The sequence below is a fragment of the Pituophis catenifer genome, unplaced genomic scaffold (assembly GCF_029215685.1).
Source record: "Pituophis catenifer annectens isolate HBS135680 unplaced genomic scaffold, rPitCat1.0.hap2 SCAF_3, whole genome shotgun sequence".
In the NCBI taxonomy this organism is placed as follows: Eukaryota; Metazoa; Chordata; class Lepidosauria; order Squamata; family Colubridae; genus Pituophis; species Pituophis catenifer.
In genome coordinates, this window is record NW_027256883.1 from 44,483,175 (window position 1) to 44,499,067 (window position 15,893).

The window sequence follows — 15,893 nt, forward strand, 5'->3', positions numbered from 1 at the left end:
GGCCCTGCAGATGGTGTGGGCCTCTAACTGCCAATTAGGGTGGAGCTAGCCTTATATGGATGCAGCCAAGATGGCGGCCCGGGGATCCACCGCTATGGCGGGAGCACGTGGCTTGCAATCCAAGGGCTGGGGAAGCTGCGGTCTCACAGCGGCGGCCCGGAGGTCCTACTGCCTGCCGCGCTCAGCCCAGTGCGGCCCCAAGGGCTCTGGCAACGAAGAGGAGGAGGGGGGCTGCTTGCCTCACCGCGCTGCTCTCCTCCGATCCACGTGCGTTGCGCTGGGCTAGGGAGGCTGCGGACTCACGGCGGCGGCCCGAAGGTCCTACCGTCTGCCGCACTCGGCCCAAAACGGTTCCGATATGCTCCTGGTAGCAAGGAGGGGGAGGGAGGGGTAGCTTGCCTCACCGCTCTCCGCTCTCTCTCTCGCCGTTCCGACGGGCGGCTGCTCCGATCGCCGCTAGCGGGGATGGCTGCCGAGGCTTGCTCTCCCCTCCCACGCTGTTGAAACGGAGGCCGGTCTCTCTCTCTCCGTGAGAGCTGTAGCCGGCATGAATCAGGAGCCTCCGCTGGGCGAGATGCATGGGCGGCCGAAGTGATCACCGCCGCCCAGCTGCTGAGCCGATCTTCCGCTTTGGCTTGAAGGCAGGGAACCGAAAGAAAATAAAACTACTCAAAAATAAAATAAAAGCCTAGGAAAGGGAACAAAAGGGCTTGTAAGCCTGGAGCTCTAATAAACACTTCAGTCTTTGCCAATAACTGTGTGAAGACTGGGGATCATGGGATTGAGGGGCGTGGCAGGGCAACAGGAAAGGGAAATTGAGCTCTCACTCAGTTATTGCCAAAGGCTGAAGAAGTTAACCCATTGATGGATAGTGGGAGCAGCGCACAGGAAAAAGTGATAGGCCCAAACTCACCTGGCTGATTTTTTTTGTTTATGGTGGGATTAGAACTCACGGTCTCCTGGATTTTTAGCCTGGTACCATAACCACTAGACCAGGGGTGTGTGGCCAGGTGGACATGGCCAGTTCAATGTCACTCGTGTCTGGGGCACCTGTGGTGGCCCAGGCAGGTCCCCCCGCCAGCTCCATTTTTGCTGGCAGAGGCACTGTGGGCCGGTCCTTCGCTGTTTCCAGGGCGGCCCCACGTGTCATATCTAAGCACCCATATCTGGCCTGCGGGCCTTGAATTTGACACCCCTGCACTAGACCAAAATGGCTCTCTATATTCTTAGATTCCTCACCAAAATTGTAAAAATGTTGTATTTTGTTCACAGAATAGTACCTATAGTCCCAGTGACAACTTTAGATAGCTCATACATTCCTGACATTGTCAAGAAAAAAGAAGCTGTCATAGCCTGAAAGCCACAAGAACAATTTCAGAGAAACCAGACAGAATTCATACAAAACTGAGTGGAAGTTTTGTCAATTTGCAGGAAGATTTCATAAGAGGCAGACTACTAATTAATTCTGACAATCTAATATGGTATTCATCCTGAACAGTACCACAAACAATGGCTTATGCTACCTAATTAGTTGACAATGTTAAATTAATCAGCAATGCTATCAATTAATAGTGCTGTGGGCAAGAGCAGCCTAATTTAACAGTAAATCTAGCAAAGATTATAATCCAATTCAATGATGGCAAAAAAACCAGATTTCTAATCCAGTAAGTACTGGTAAAATATTGCACAAATCTACATGCTGTTAAGGGACAGTATCTATCCTTTACTACAAAAGCAAAATTGATGCTTTGTTCTTTCAGTCAGATTCATTTGCTTTATCAACATTTGGCTTAATAGACCCTAAGATACAATGGAGCATTGTATCTGAAATGATAGAAAAACTATGAATAAAATCACTTTGTTTTCTGATGATGAATTAATATTTAATTTAAATATCTTATAAATGTCCCGAAATGAAAAAAGCAACCTAAACATTAGATTCTCCTCCCAAAGTCTACAACAGAATCCAGAGCAGAAGACTGTTCTGGTCAGTTATTCTCAATGGAAGAATTTATTATTTATTTATTTATTTATTATTTATTAATTCAATTTGTATTTCGCCCCTCTCTGAAGACTCAGGGCGGCTCACAATGCATTTAAAATCATTATAAAAAACATTTAAAAATTGAAAACATTAAAAACATTAAAACTCATTCACACCATTCATGGCCGGATCTCACCGGATCGCAAAAGCGAGATCAACGGCCCCAGGCCTGCCGGAAAAGCCAGGTCTTCACCGCTTTTCGGAAAGCCAATAGGGTGGGGATGGTCCAGACCTCAGGAGGTAACTGGTTCCAGAGAGCTGGGGCAGCCGCAGAGAAGACCCTCCCCTGCGGGCCCGCCAGCTGGCATTGTTTAGCTGACAGGACCCAGAGGAGACCAACTCTGTGGGATCTTATCGGTCGTTGGGAGTTATGCGGTAGAAGGCGGTCTCGAAGATATATAATTATCAGATATACTATACATGAACTGGTATTATCAGTGGAACATCTTGTCAACATCAATAAAACAGCTTGCCTTCCAGAATTGTAGATGTTCCATTGTTGGAAGTTTTCAAGAAAAGATTGGATAACCATTTCTCTGGGATGGTATAAGGACTTCTACCTTCAACAAGGGGTTAGACTAGAAGCCCTTCAAGGTCCCTTCCAGCTGATTCTATGGTGTTTACTGCATCAGTCTTTTTCCACAACTATCAGTATATAACAACATATTGTCATATTTTTTATTTTATTTTACTTATTTGTATCTTGCCTTTATTATTTTTACAAATAACTCAAGGTGGCGAATATATCCAATACATCTTCCTCCTTCTATTCTCCCCACAATAAACCAGTGAAATGAGTGGCCCAAGGTCACCCAGCTGGCTTTCATATCTAAAATACTAGAACTTGTATTGTCCTGTTTTCTAGCCTGGCGCCTTACTATTAGACTAAATTGGTTCCCTTTTGCCATATACATAGCTGTTGATGCATTTAATCTTTGGGGTGATTTTTCTGATTTTATGAGTCAGCAGAACCTTCACTTTGTTCTACTTTTAGCAGAGATTAAGCACAAAACACAGCAAAGTCAAGCTACAGTCATACCAGCATCTTCATTTTCTAGGCTACTTTCACCGCTGGTGAAAAACAAGGCATGAAAACAATCAGACACAAGCTAGAGCTATTAGGGCCTACCTCGTAGGGGTAAGGATGGTGAAATTTAACTCTTTCTTAATTCTTATTGCATCTGCCAATAGTTGCCCCATGGCCCTGTTTCTAATGACTTTGTCCTTCCTCGGGAGTTAATACTGAAGTTCACCTAAAGGGTCACTGTGATGAATATGCTTTACATCTGGCAGACAGAGTTGCTCATTCTTGCTCCGTGCTGGACTCCGGTTTTAAAGCAGAATCTGTGGAGTGGAGGGAGCCACATCTTGCAAGGTGACCAGGGAAACTTGAGCCTGTGGAACATGAGGAAGTGGACAAAGTCCTCTCAGCTGCTAATTCTTGTATACAGGTAGTCCTTGACTTATGATCACAATTGAGCCCAACATTTCTGTTGTTAAGTGAAACATTTGTTAAGTGAGTTTTGCCCCATTTTACAACCTTTCTTGCCACAGATGTTAAGTAAATCACAGCAGTAGATAAGTTAGTAGCATGGTTGTTAAGTGAATCTGGCTTTCCCATTAACTTTTCTTGTCAGGTCACAAAAGGGTATCACATGACCCTGGGACACAGCAATGGTCATAAGTATTAACCAGTTGCTGAGTGTCTGAATTCTGATCACATGACAACGGGAATACTACAAAGGAGCAGGCGAGAGGTAAAGTACCCATTCTGCCTCTTCTTGACCTCTCAATGGCATTTGATACCATCAGTGATGATATTATTCTGAGCTGGTTCCAGGAGTTAGAAGTGAGTGGCACTGGGTTGTATTGGTTCTCCTCCTTCCTCTGGATTGGCTTCAGTTGGTGTTAATAGATGGGGAGAAACAGGATGCGCCCCCTACTTTGTGGAGTGCCTCAAATTCTGTCTTCTCCTATTTAACATCTACATGAGGTCATTGGGTGAGGTACTCCATCAGTTTGAGGTGAGATTATCATCATATGCAGATGATACCCAGTTTTACACAATATCTCTAAGCCCCTTAAGTGATGCTGTGGATGTCTTATCCCAGGGTCTGGAGGCTGTTCGTGTCTGAATGGGGTGAAACAGGCTCTAACTGGAGTAGCTGTAGGTATTTGGACCTTCCCAAAACAAGGTTCTTTCATCTCTAGTTCTGGATGGGAACAGACCTGGTGCACACTGGAGATTCTCCTAGACTCACAGCTCCTGCTTGAAGAGCAGGTGGCAGCTGGGGCTAGGAGAGCCTTCACACACCTTTGGGATAGTACACCAGTTGCGCCCATTCCTGGAACAGGAGGCCCTGCTCACAGTTATCCATGCTCTTTTAATCACCCATTTAGATTACTGTAATGCACTCTACAAGGGGCTGCCCTTTGAAGAGCATTTGGAAACTTCAGCTGGTGCAAAATGCAGCTGTATGGTTAATAAATGGTACCAGGTACACAGCACATGTAATACCACTACTCCGTGGACTTCATTAGTTGCCGGTGTCTTTCTGGGTGCAATTCAAAATGCTGGTTGTCACCTTTAAAGCTCTGTGTGGCTTTGGTTCAGGTTACCTAAGGGATCATCTTTTTCCAAGACTTCTACCCATCCAACTCGATCCAACAGCTTAGCCATGTTGCACATCCCATCAACCAAATTTGTGTTGAGTGGTCAAAACTAGAAGACAGGCTTTTTTTTTTTTTTTTTTGTGCTAAAGTCCCTGTTTTATGGAATATTCTCTTTAAAAATTTGGTTATGTACATGGGCATGGATCCTGGAATAAGTGTTGAGGTCACCATTACTGCCTTTACTATTAGTTGATTGGCTGTTTGGACTTACTTATTTTGTGGAAGTTTTTTTGTTTTAATGTTTTAATTGTTTGGTTTTATAATTTTATAATTGTAAGCCACTTAGTTACTTAGGGTTACTTAAGTTACTTAGCTGGGTTTGGTAGCTATAGAAATTGAATGAATGAATGAATGAATGAATGAATGAATGAATGAATGAATGAATGAATGAATTTTAGGTCTCTTTTCCTGAAAATAGCTGTGATTAATTTACTTAAAGACAGGGATTAATGCAAAATCAGTATACTCTCCAAACTTCAGTAACAGAAGCTGTTACTGAAATTACTGAAATGAAAAGATGTCACAAATAAACAGACTCACATTATGGAAACAGAAAAGTTATCCTGCTGAGGTGCAACCATTCTACTGATTTAGTTGTCATGAGACATATCATACATTTAAAAATTAGTGTTTCGGGATCCAAAAAACACTGGGAACTATAATAGTTGACTTCAGACTGCCCTCTCCAAAATTCAGGATATGCTGACTGAGCTGTCACATTGTAATCTAATCTGAATTATTGTTGAATTGATGAGATGTGTATTTTAGAGGAATAGCCAATCTTAGAATTAATAATGGATATAATGGTGGACAACTTCTGTTTTTTAGACTCAACCATCAATAGTAGCAAAACAAATAGTTAAGAAATACCCTGCTGCCTAACACTGTAGCCATGAAGGGTCAGGAGAGGTAATTAAGATGCCATGTATCTATACCTACAAAGGTCAGACTAGAAAGAGAACTGGTGGGTTTGAACTTTAGTGTTGGAGAAAGTTCTTGAAATTATCATGGACAGCCAAGAAAGCAAACAAATGGATCATCAAACAAATCAAATCAGAGTTCTCACTCAATGCAAAAATAACCAAGGTATCCTTAAGGTATCCTACTTCAGGCACATTATGTGGAAATCTAGGTTTTTTTGGAGTATGGTCAAATGCTAGTAAAAGTAAAAGAGAATGACCTGCAGGAAGGTGAATGGAGACAATTACAGTGTAATGGGTGAACTTTTGAAGGACTACGTAAGTAATGGACAGACTGTCATGGAGAAAATCTATGTCGTTGCTAACAGTCAACCCCCACTTGATGACATATAATCAACATAGATCTCCAATACTTGAAAGCCGCAAATGTAGAGTTGTTTAAAGCAGATAAAAATCTGTACCATCTTAGATTATAATAAAAACATTATTATTCAGAAGTAAGCATACATGATTTTATGTCAATTTTGGATGCCAGGATGGAGATTCTTATTGCTAGAGTCTACTAGACCTTAACCTAGGTGTTTTCTGAGGGAGGAAGCTAATAAGAAAATGTATGTTATGGCACAATAATGTGGCTTGCTGTGGATACCTATAAGCCTTAGTTCAGAATATAAATTCCTGTGTGTATCAAGGTGACTGAAAGAATGTAACTCATTTTAGGGGTAAAAACATTTTTTTCCCAGAGGAATTGCTAATTTGCACACTATTAATAACTAATGAAGTCCAACAATATATTTGTTTGTTGTTTGGGAGAGTAACTATACATTTTCCTTGTAGAAACATTTCAATTCAGCTGTGGTTTGGCTCAAATTTGTCAAAATACTAGGTTTATATGTTTCCATATGGAAGACATTATCCATCCATAGTATATAGAGAAAACTTGTTCCTTCAGGAAAGTGATAGAATTATGCAGCTATTTAATGATATTCTTTATATATTTATATTGCATAACTTGTAGAAAGGAAGAGATCTTTAAAATAAGAGTTTCAAAAGGCACAACCTGCACCTACAGGGAAGCATAAATAAAGTTGACAACATTAGAATATTCATTGCTTTTACCTATTTCTGGAAATAATGTTTCTTTAAAACTCAAGATTTAATTTTCGTTGGATTATTGATTCAGTGGTCAATATTCATTATATTTTTAAAATAGGCTACAGTTTGCAAAAGTGGTAAATTTTTATCTAATTACAGTATAGAAATTCAGTACTTTGTTTAGAATTGAACAGAAGGCATCATACCTGTCATCATACAGATCTCACAGCAAACAAAAAAGACAGAAATGAAAGTTTGATTTATTAAGCTTACAAATAATATTACAAAAAGGATAAACAAATAGATAGACTGAAAGACAAGAAACATGGCAGACTAACTACAGCTGATTCTAATCAAATACACTACAAAATGGAAGAGAAAAAAGTAGATCTATCATTTTCAAAACAGTTTTCACTAAGGCAAATATCAGTGTGAATATCTTGTCACTGCAATATTGACAACATGAACTAATCACGTATTTCAGAGGTGAGAAGCATTTGACTGGGTGATGAACTTTACATACTTTACATATAAAGTAAATCCCATAAAAAATAATAAATGTAAAAGTATCAGTATGGCTCTCAAAATTAGAGATGATTAATCAAAGCACATCGGAAAGAAAAAAAAAACACCATATGAGGACATGGGCAAGTGTTTTTACCTCCCTGAATACACAAGGGCAAAGTCTCTGTAAATAAGGAGTCCCATGAAATCTTCCCACCAGCAGTACTGAAGGGAGGGCATCAAAATGGCTCTGCAAAAAGCAATTATCAGAAATTAATTGCTAAGTAATTATACCTATACTTTGTCATTAAAGTCCTCTTTTGCCATTTGCCATGAAAGTAACTGATCTACCTTTCTGCTGTTTATGAAAAACAAAACAATGTGTTTTACAGTGAAAAATACTAAGCCACTGTATGATCCATATTTATCTAGCAGCAATGGGGTTGCATTGGTATCTTGTTCCCAAGTTAGAAAACTAAGATATAATTCCTTCTTGGATATAAAAGCTGAATTTTAACTAGTATGATGTAATTATTATTATTTTTTTTACAAGGAACCACTCAGAGTGCCATATAACCAAACACAGCTTGAGTGAAAAAATTATGGGGAAAAAACCCTGCCAACGGTACACTTTTTTTTTTATAGTCTTTTGAGTGTGTTAATATTCACTAGTAAGCAGCCAGAGTGCAGCACAGGTTCGTTCCCCTATGCTTTCTGATAGCCTGCTGTAATGTACCAGATGATGTCAGTTCTGTAGTGTCTAAATTTAGACACTAGTTCTACTAATGTCACTTTTGTGAAGCTGTAATCGTCCATGCATACAAAAGGCCTAACAGTTTCAATTCTAGGTGTATACATGTTCTCAACTGGAAATGAATTGTGAGGATTCTAGAAAATATAGTTTAGTTCTGTGAATTTATGCACTTGAATGAGAAAGCCACAATATATACAGTTCAGATAATCTTTACTATGAAAACAGTCTCATGAGAGAGCAAAACAGGATGCAAATTATGAAGCAAAATCTCTGTCACAAGCCATCTGACTAATGCACTTGCTTAACTATAGTCTAAGTCATAAGGAAACCATTAACTGAAGCCTATAGTTTGGGTTAGTCCTACCTATCTATATGATACTTTGTCACTATTATACAGTATTTACCTTTGGCCTAAACAGTCCTTCTACTATATAATAAATTATGGTTTATGAAGCCATGGCCATCTGGCTCCCTTACTCATTGACTACAGATACTGATTAGCATTAATTCTATACTAATCAAATTAATGTAAAATTTTGAAGTTTCTTCAGAATTCAGCTCTCCCCACCCACACCCACCCCAAAAAAAAATTCTAGATGGCTGGAGAATGAGCTTTGCGTAGAGCCCTTCTTTACTCTCTCAGCCACCACATATTAAATAAAAAATCTACTTGTGTCATGTATTGAGTACAACTCTTCATGCATTCAAGTGGTTCTCGACTGCACAGTGAAAGGTGTGTGTATCTGTGTCTGTGTCTGTATCTGTATGCATATATTCACAAAAATGAAGATATAGTTTCTACTGGGACTTTTACTTGATGGGCATCAGGAAGTTAAATGGGCATCAGGAAGAGAAATGTGGGACCAGTATCCATACCTCAATCTCTACCATGTTTGAAGTACTTCATGCCATCCACTGAATGGTTGGAGAAAGTCATTTCTCAAATAAGAAAAAGAAGCTAAGGGGAGAAAAGAGTATGCAATCATGATACTCAACTTCCAAAATCACAGTTTATGATATCCTGATATAATGCTGTGAAGTTACTTCTACATATGCTCAAATATTGCCATATTGGCATGGATCATGAAAGGTCAAAAAATGAAGAGAAAAACACAAGCTAAAATAAGTACTGCTATTCTTGCAAACATGAAATCAGCCATGGATTTCAAAAGAATCATCCATATACAACTGGAGCATGACAAGAGCAAAATTATTCAATAGAATAATTGGTATACAAAAGATTCTCATTTGCTTCAGTGCAACAGAACTATAAAACTTTATTTTGGTATCAGATTAATTTATTCTTCTTTCATTTTTTTTTTTTTTGTAAATGTCAAAGGAAGGACAGTGAGCTAATCAAATGCCCGTATGAGTACATTAAACATTGAAATTATAGTCTGATCACTACCATGTTTCCCCGAAAATAAGACAGGGTCTTATTTTCTTTCGGACTTCAAAATAAGCACTTGGGCTTATTTTCGGGGAGATCTTACTTTTTTAAAGTGCTATCACTGGCCCCGCTCTCTCCATCATGCTGTCTGTTCCCCAGAAGCAGCAATGGAAGGAAAAGAGACCGGGGGGAGGGGGGGAGGGAAAGAAGCGATCCCAGAAGCAGCAATGAAAGGCATGCAGGCAGGCGCTCAGCAGCCCAAAGGCGGCGGGGCGAGCCAACACTATGTTTGGAGGTTTTCAATCTGAGATGATTCAAGCCAGCCAGGCAGGAGCAATCATGCAATGCTGCCGAGCGCAGTGCTTCCAGGACGGCGAAGAGGCCAGCAGCAGCATGGGCAGTCGCTTGGCCATTTAAAGACTTGTGGATTTCAAGTCTTCCCACAGTCCCCCTCATCAGCTCCTCCCCCTTTCTGGGTTGGGGTAGCTTGCACCCACTGGATCCATTGGGGTTGGAAGTTCAATCGCAACCCACAAGGGAGCCTCCATCAGCTGAGCTAGCACGGGCCGGGAGCTGCCTCTCATTCTGTCTCTCTGCATAGGCCTTCCAGTGCAATGCTCTGCCACCGCTTCGGAGCAAACCTCCAACTTCCCTTCGCAGGATTGCAAGGCTGGAGGCTTCGCCTTGCTCTGAACGATCAGCAGGAAAATCTCCCCCCCATTTCCCTGCCGATCATTCAATCTTTGGGGAGTTCTGCACAAACACACATCCCAAAAATGCTCCCTCCAAAGCCTTCAGCCTTGCAATCCTGTGCAGGGAAGGCGGAGGTTTGCTCCGAAGCCATTGCAGAGCATTGCACTGGGAGGCCTCCGCAGAGAGACAGAATGAGAGGCAGCTCCTGGCCCATGCTGGCTCATCTGATCCGCGGGCCACAATTAAGGTGCTGAGCTTCCATAAGGTGACTAGGGAAGGGAAGGGCTGCCTCCTGTGCTGCCCATGCCCACCCCTTCACTAGGGCTTATTTTCGGGGAAGGGCATATATTTACGCCTACCCCAAAAATCAGGCTTGGCCTTATTTTCGGGACCTGTCATATTTTCGGGGAAACACGGTAATAATGTATGAATTTTTCTGTTTGACTTTCCAGGTAATAAAACTACTGAAAACAAGGTAGATAGATATCACTTTGTAATTCTCATTGAACTTCAAAAAGGATACTGTAAAGGTAGAAAAATGCAGGAAAAAAACAAGAAAAAATTAGAGGTGGCAGGTGCAGCAGCTGCATCTGAAAGGAAGGGCAACCTGTAGACTGCCAGATACTGCAGAACTTAAATTTCCCAGTCTCAGCTTTATAGTCAACAATGTGTTGTATTCAGTAACAACTGGAAAGCAATGGAGGTACTGATGGCCATCATTAAAACAGTATAATGATGCTTCCAATTTTTATACCCCTTTATTTTATACCCCTTATTAGTTCACTTGTCCATCTAAAAAAGTTTATATATTTTTTTCAAAGAAACATTTTATCTTTAGAATAACTGAAGAATTGTATATTATCACTTTCTAAAAAGGCAATTACTATTTGCCTTTTAGGTGCATCATATAATGTTTCCAAGCAAAAAAAAGCAAAATTTGCTGTACTTTCTTACTCAGGATCAAATATTCTGCTAATACTTTTACAGCTTCAGTAACTGAGTACAATATATCTAAAATAATTGGGTAATTCCAGAACCAATTCCTCTCACATGTGAGCCTATTAAGACAGTGGCAAACCACTTCCTATGAAAGCTGCATGAAGCTAGTGATATATTACTAACATCAAGCTTCACTTAAGAATCGTTTTACAATTGAGCACATTACATTTATTAGAGCTTCTAAAGTTGCCCTTTCTTTCCTGCCTGTAAACAGATGGAATTGTGATTCTGTATTAAGTATAAAAGCAGTTTCTATACCTTAATTATTTCTCAAGAGTTTACTTATTAAAAATAACTATTCATTAATTTATATGTTGCCCATCTCACTGTTGAGCAACAAGAAATATTAAAAGGACAACTACAGGATCAATTTGCTGTTTCACATAGTCATACAGAGGGAAATGTTTCTTTAAACTTTATGTCTAAAAGAGTCAAGAGACCCAGTCACGAATATGAATGAGAAATTTCAATAAATAGTATAAAACACTATGCAATTAAAATTGCAAGAAACACTGGAATGATATTACATCACTTCTGGGATGTTCTCAAATCCTTATCAATGAAGCATGGATAGTGAATCAGAAAGGGCAAATTAGCACCTGGGATCAAGACAAAACAATTTGACAAGTTGACTTTACCAGGAGTCTAGCCAACCTATTAAAACGATGAAGACTTTCTAATATACAGAATTACCTTGAAACTCAAACACTCAGGTATAAGAGATAGATTAACAGAGTTCCTAATTGAAATGTATTTATCAAGATAAATGCCAAATATGAGATTTAACTAATTGATTTCTTGTCCACTCTTAGGAAATTCAACCAACCTACCAACAAATTCAAACCTCAAGAATGGAAAATTACATTAAAAAACATTGCTAGCATATTCACAAGCACAAAATTGTGTCAACTTGCAATATCCTATATTATTATTCTCCCTTCAAAGCCACAATCATCTCTATCTTCCACAACCCTCAACTCCCCTCACACTAATACAATTATATTCATTGAGCATTATTTGTAATTTATTGATAATTATCTGGATATTTTCACTGTAGATATTAATGTACAATAGTTATAAAGACTAGACTAAGCATATTGAAAGTTATGCAACATGGGCTTAAGTCTTATTGCACCTATATTACTATTCATCTATCAAGAATCACACATTTTTCTGGTATCAGAATCTTACAAAGACTCTTTAATGACCCATTGCAGTGGATAAAAACATACATTGCACTGGAACAAAAAAAGAGAAAGATTGAACAATAAACATTAATGACATTAACTAACTTACATTAAACAATATACATTAAGAACACCATCATTTTATATCTTTCTCCTTGTAGTTGCAATTACTTATACCCACACTCTCCCTTGGAGTTCTTTTAGAACCTGTTGAATACATAGGTGATTCATGATACTGATTTAAATGTTTTTCTTTAATCATGTCAAACTGGACAATTAGATAGATAGATAGATAGATAGATAGATAGATAGATAGATAGATAGAGATAATTGGTAGCGGTGACAGATAGATAGATAGATAGATAGATAGATAGATAGATAGATAGATAGATAGATAGAGATAATTGGTAGCGGTGACTGCAGGAGGCTCCATCCACCCAACCAGACATAATGCACAACTACTGTGCATGTGCAGAAGGCTGTGTGCATGTATAGAGCTGGCGCATGCGCTCCCATTTGTGAACCATTAGGGAAGGTAAGTGAATCCGACGGATGGATGGATGGATGGGTAGGTAGGTAGGTAGGTAGATAGATGATAAATTCATTTTAACAGCCTTGTTGTCACAACTACTGTTGTTCCTTTCAAGTCTTTTAAAAATTACAAAGTCTATTGCCTGTGTGATTCTGAGATGTGCTTAATCAAGCTTGGACAGGGCTGTCTAAAGTTACTGTAACTAAATTACCAAAGTACTTCACATCTAGACATGACCCATGTGGAAACATCATAGAAGCAATTGTAATCATGCATATTTGTTCATTTGTATTGTAAAGGTGCCAAACTTGTCTCCAATTAATTTTTATGTTGATTCTATAACACAGGTGTTCTCAAAATGTTCGTTCTATCCATCCACTACTGTCAGTAGGTAATAAACCCATTCCATCTTGCTATATGTTAACAATACTGTCATTCTTTTCTTTTCCTGTCCAGATTGGCGGAAGGCTCAGGCATTAGCAACATTCAGCCATGATGTAAAATTAGAAATTAATTTATTTAAAACAAAAGAAGTACCAACTGCTACCATGATTGTAAAATCAGTGGTATACAAACTGAATAGATTCAGGTTTTTAAGTATCTAGGAATCCACGTTCAGTCTTCCATCATTTGGAAACAACAAAATCAAGAAATTACAGAATCTGCCCCAAAAGCCTCTCTCACTGTAATTAGATTTGCTATCTCTCATAAACAAAATATATAAATGCATACATTACCGATATAAAAGGTTATTTTATACAATGGGGTTGTGCATAGGTCAGAAATTTGGGAACAGAATATTCTAATATCCTTCTGTTTCCCCTGTAGACAACACCATTTTTCCTTTGTTCTAGTTCAGCAGTTCTAATTCTTGAAGCAGATTCTTTGAACTACGAGTGTTTTGTGGAATTGTCCAAGCCTGGACAAAATAGGCCTGCTTTAGGATCAGACCATCATCTAGAATGCGAACAACTTTTGGTTCTAATGAAATTCCAGAAATTGCTCGACTATCTTGAATGTTGCAATGTGAAGAGATTTGGTATGGTCTGGAAGAATATAATGTTCCAAAGTTATTAAAACATTCCTCTCCCAAATCAATGACTTTCTTCCTACCTGCAAGTATTTCCAGAACAATTAAGAAAATAGTCACCCTGAATTAAGACTAATGATGAGTAGCTAGCCAACCAACTGCAAACAGGAAAAAATAATTTAAGCTTGAAAGCCAGCACAGAAGATAATTTTTAATCTACTCTAAAAGTTCTATGGTATTTATTTTCTGAATAGATAAAGAATCTTTTTAAGAAAGCAACATTTTAGTAAAGGTACTATGCAGTTCTGAATAAATAATAGAATAAAAAAAACTGTTTTGGTCATTGGTATGATTTATAATACCTAAATGTAATTTTTATTTAAAAAAAATATCTTACCTGAACACAGTTGTTCAACTTTCGTGTAGTTTAAAGCTACTATGTCATTCACCCATGCAATGATGTCATGTCTGCTCATAGTCTCTTGGGTTATAGAGGTAGAATACACGTTGACCGCCATTCCCCAACTGCAAAATCAGATATGCATAGATAAGTTTGATACCAGAACATTTGCCATTCTGAATCCAATATCTATATAACACATGCATAGCAGTGAAAAAAAACCCAGTATTTCCAAAATATATTCATTACCAATTCTGTTGTTTCAAACTCAAGCCATGTTTATTTATCTGTAACCCCTATAAACCTCACTTAGCATATTAATATCCAAATATAGATGGCAAAGAATTAATTAAAGGAGCTGAAGTCCAATGCATTTTGGGGATTCACTGTTATCTGACTTTTCCCACTAAGAAAAAAGAAACTGAATACTTTTATGAAGACTGGTCTCCCATTATTTGACAAGCGAGAATCTTCAAGTCATTCTTATTCTCTCCTAAAATTCTCTCCTAAAACATCAGTGACGGTACAATAAATATAAGACCATGTATTATTAACACATCCATGGAAATATGAGAACAAGTTCTCATATGGTCAAAAGGCCAATCTGAAACAGGGTAGCTTTGAGAACTTTGCATTGTGTGAGTATAAGAAAGTCCTAAGAATCTGAAATTGATTTAATTATGATAGAGTATGCATTTGAAACACAGTAGTCACTAGAATTCTTCCATGTCTTCAAAGCTTTTCTGGAATAAATCTACTTCTCTCCAATTTTGTGTCCTTAGAAGTATATTCTTAAACTTTTTACTTTCTCAACAGTTGGAAGCTTGACTTGTATCAATATACAGCAACTCTCAGTATAATGTTTGTAAATGTGTTGGACTACATTTTAGGATGAATTCTGTTCAATAACTAACTTTAGTATGTTATCTGTTAATTTGGGAACTGTATATCTATCCGGATAGCTTAATTCTGAAAATCAAACAATCATTGTTTATATCTGGAAGTAGCATGGAAAAGTATGTATGTTATGCCAAAAGATCATTATTATATTATGGTTTAGCTTTTCATATGAACTGGATATATATCCTTTAATTGAAGCATAATAGTACTCTGTATATACAGGAAAAGGAAATTAGTTCTTCTATTTTAACCTGTAAAATTCTTCTCCATTAACTCTTTATCTCCCAAATTCAAAATGTACTTGATGTAGTTCTGTGTTTAACAGAAGACAATACTTGGCAGTAAGTTATCAGTTTAATAAACTACATATCACTAGTATTTTGACCAACTTGGGGAATAATCAGACTTACTATTCTGGAATGTATGTATACTAGGAGCTGATAGTTATATTTTACCAGAGGAGTGTTTTTTCTATTATTATAAAATGATGCCTATGACATGAATTAAGATAATATAAAATCACCTGTTGCTTATTTTGTGGTGAGAAATGGGTATTTATTTATTTATAGATACATATCCCTACCTTTAATTTATCTGAACATTCATTTTAAAAATATCAAAAAGAATATCAACAGAAGTTTAAAAACACAGTATTACAACAATTAAAATCTCAATTTTAAAAGTTTTTCATCTTTTTGAAATATTATTTTAAAGCTTTTATTTAAATCATCTTATGTTTAAAAATATGTAAAGTAATTTACCAAGCAAGCTA

The 15,893-nt window shown here is 38.0% G+C and overlaps 1 protein-coding gene across 5 annotated transcripts in view; it reads right to left on the reverse strand.

Annotated features, from left to right (window-relative positions):
• Positions 1-15,893, reverse strand: part of MAPRE2 (microtubule associated protein RP/EB family member 2) — a 65,938-nt gene that overhangs the window by 15,687 nt on the left and 34,358 nt on the right. For 4 of the 5 annotated variants that reach the window (XM_070940553.1, XM_070940554.1, XM_070940555.1 and 1 more), the window contains one exon: positions 14,219-14,346. The exons of the other annotated variant lie outside the window; for it this stretch is intronic. In XM_070940553.1, the coding sequence (XP_070796654.1) occupies positions 14,219-14,339 (121 nt within the window). In that variant the 5' untranslated portion in view covers positions 14,340-14,346. The remainder of the gene's footprint in view (positions 1-14,218; positions 14,347-15,893) is intronic. 5 annotated transcript variants of the gene reach the window in all.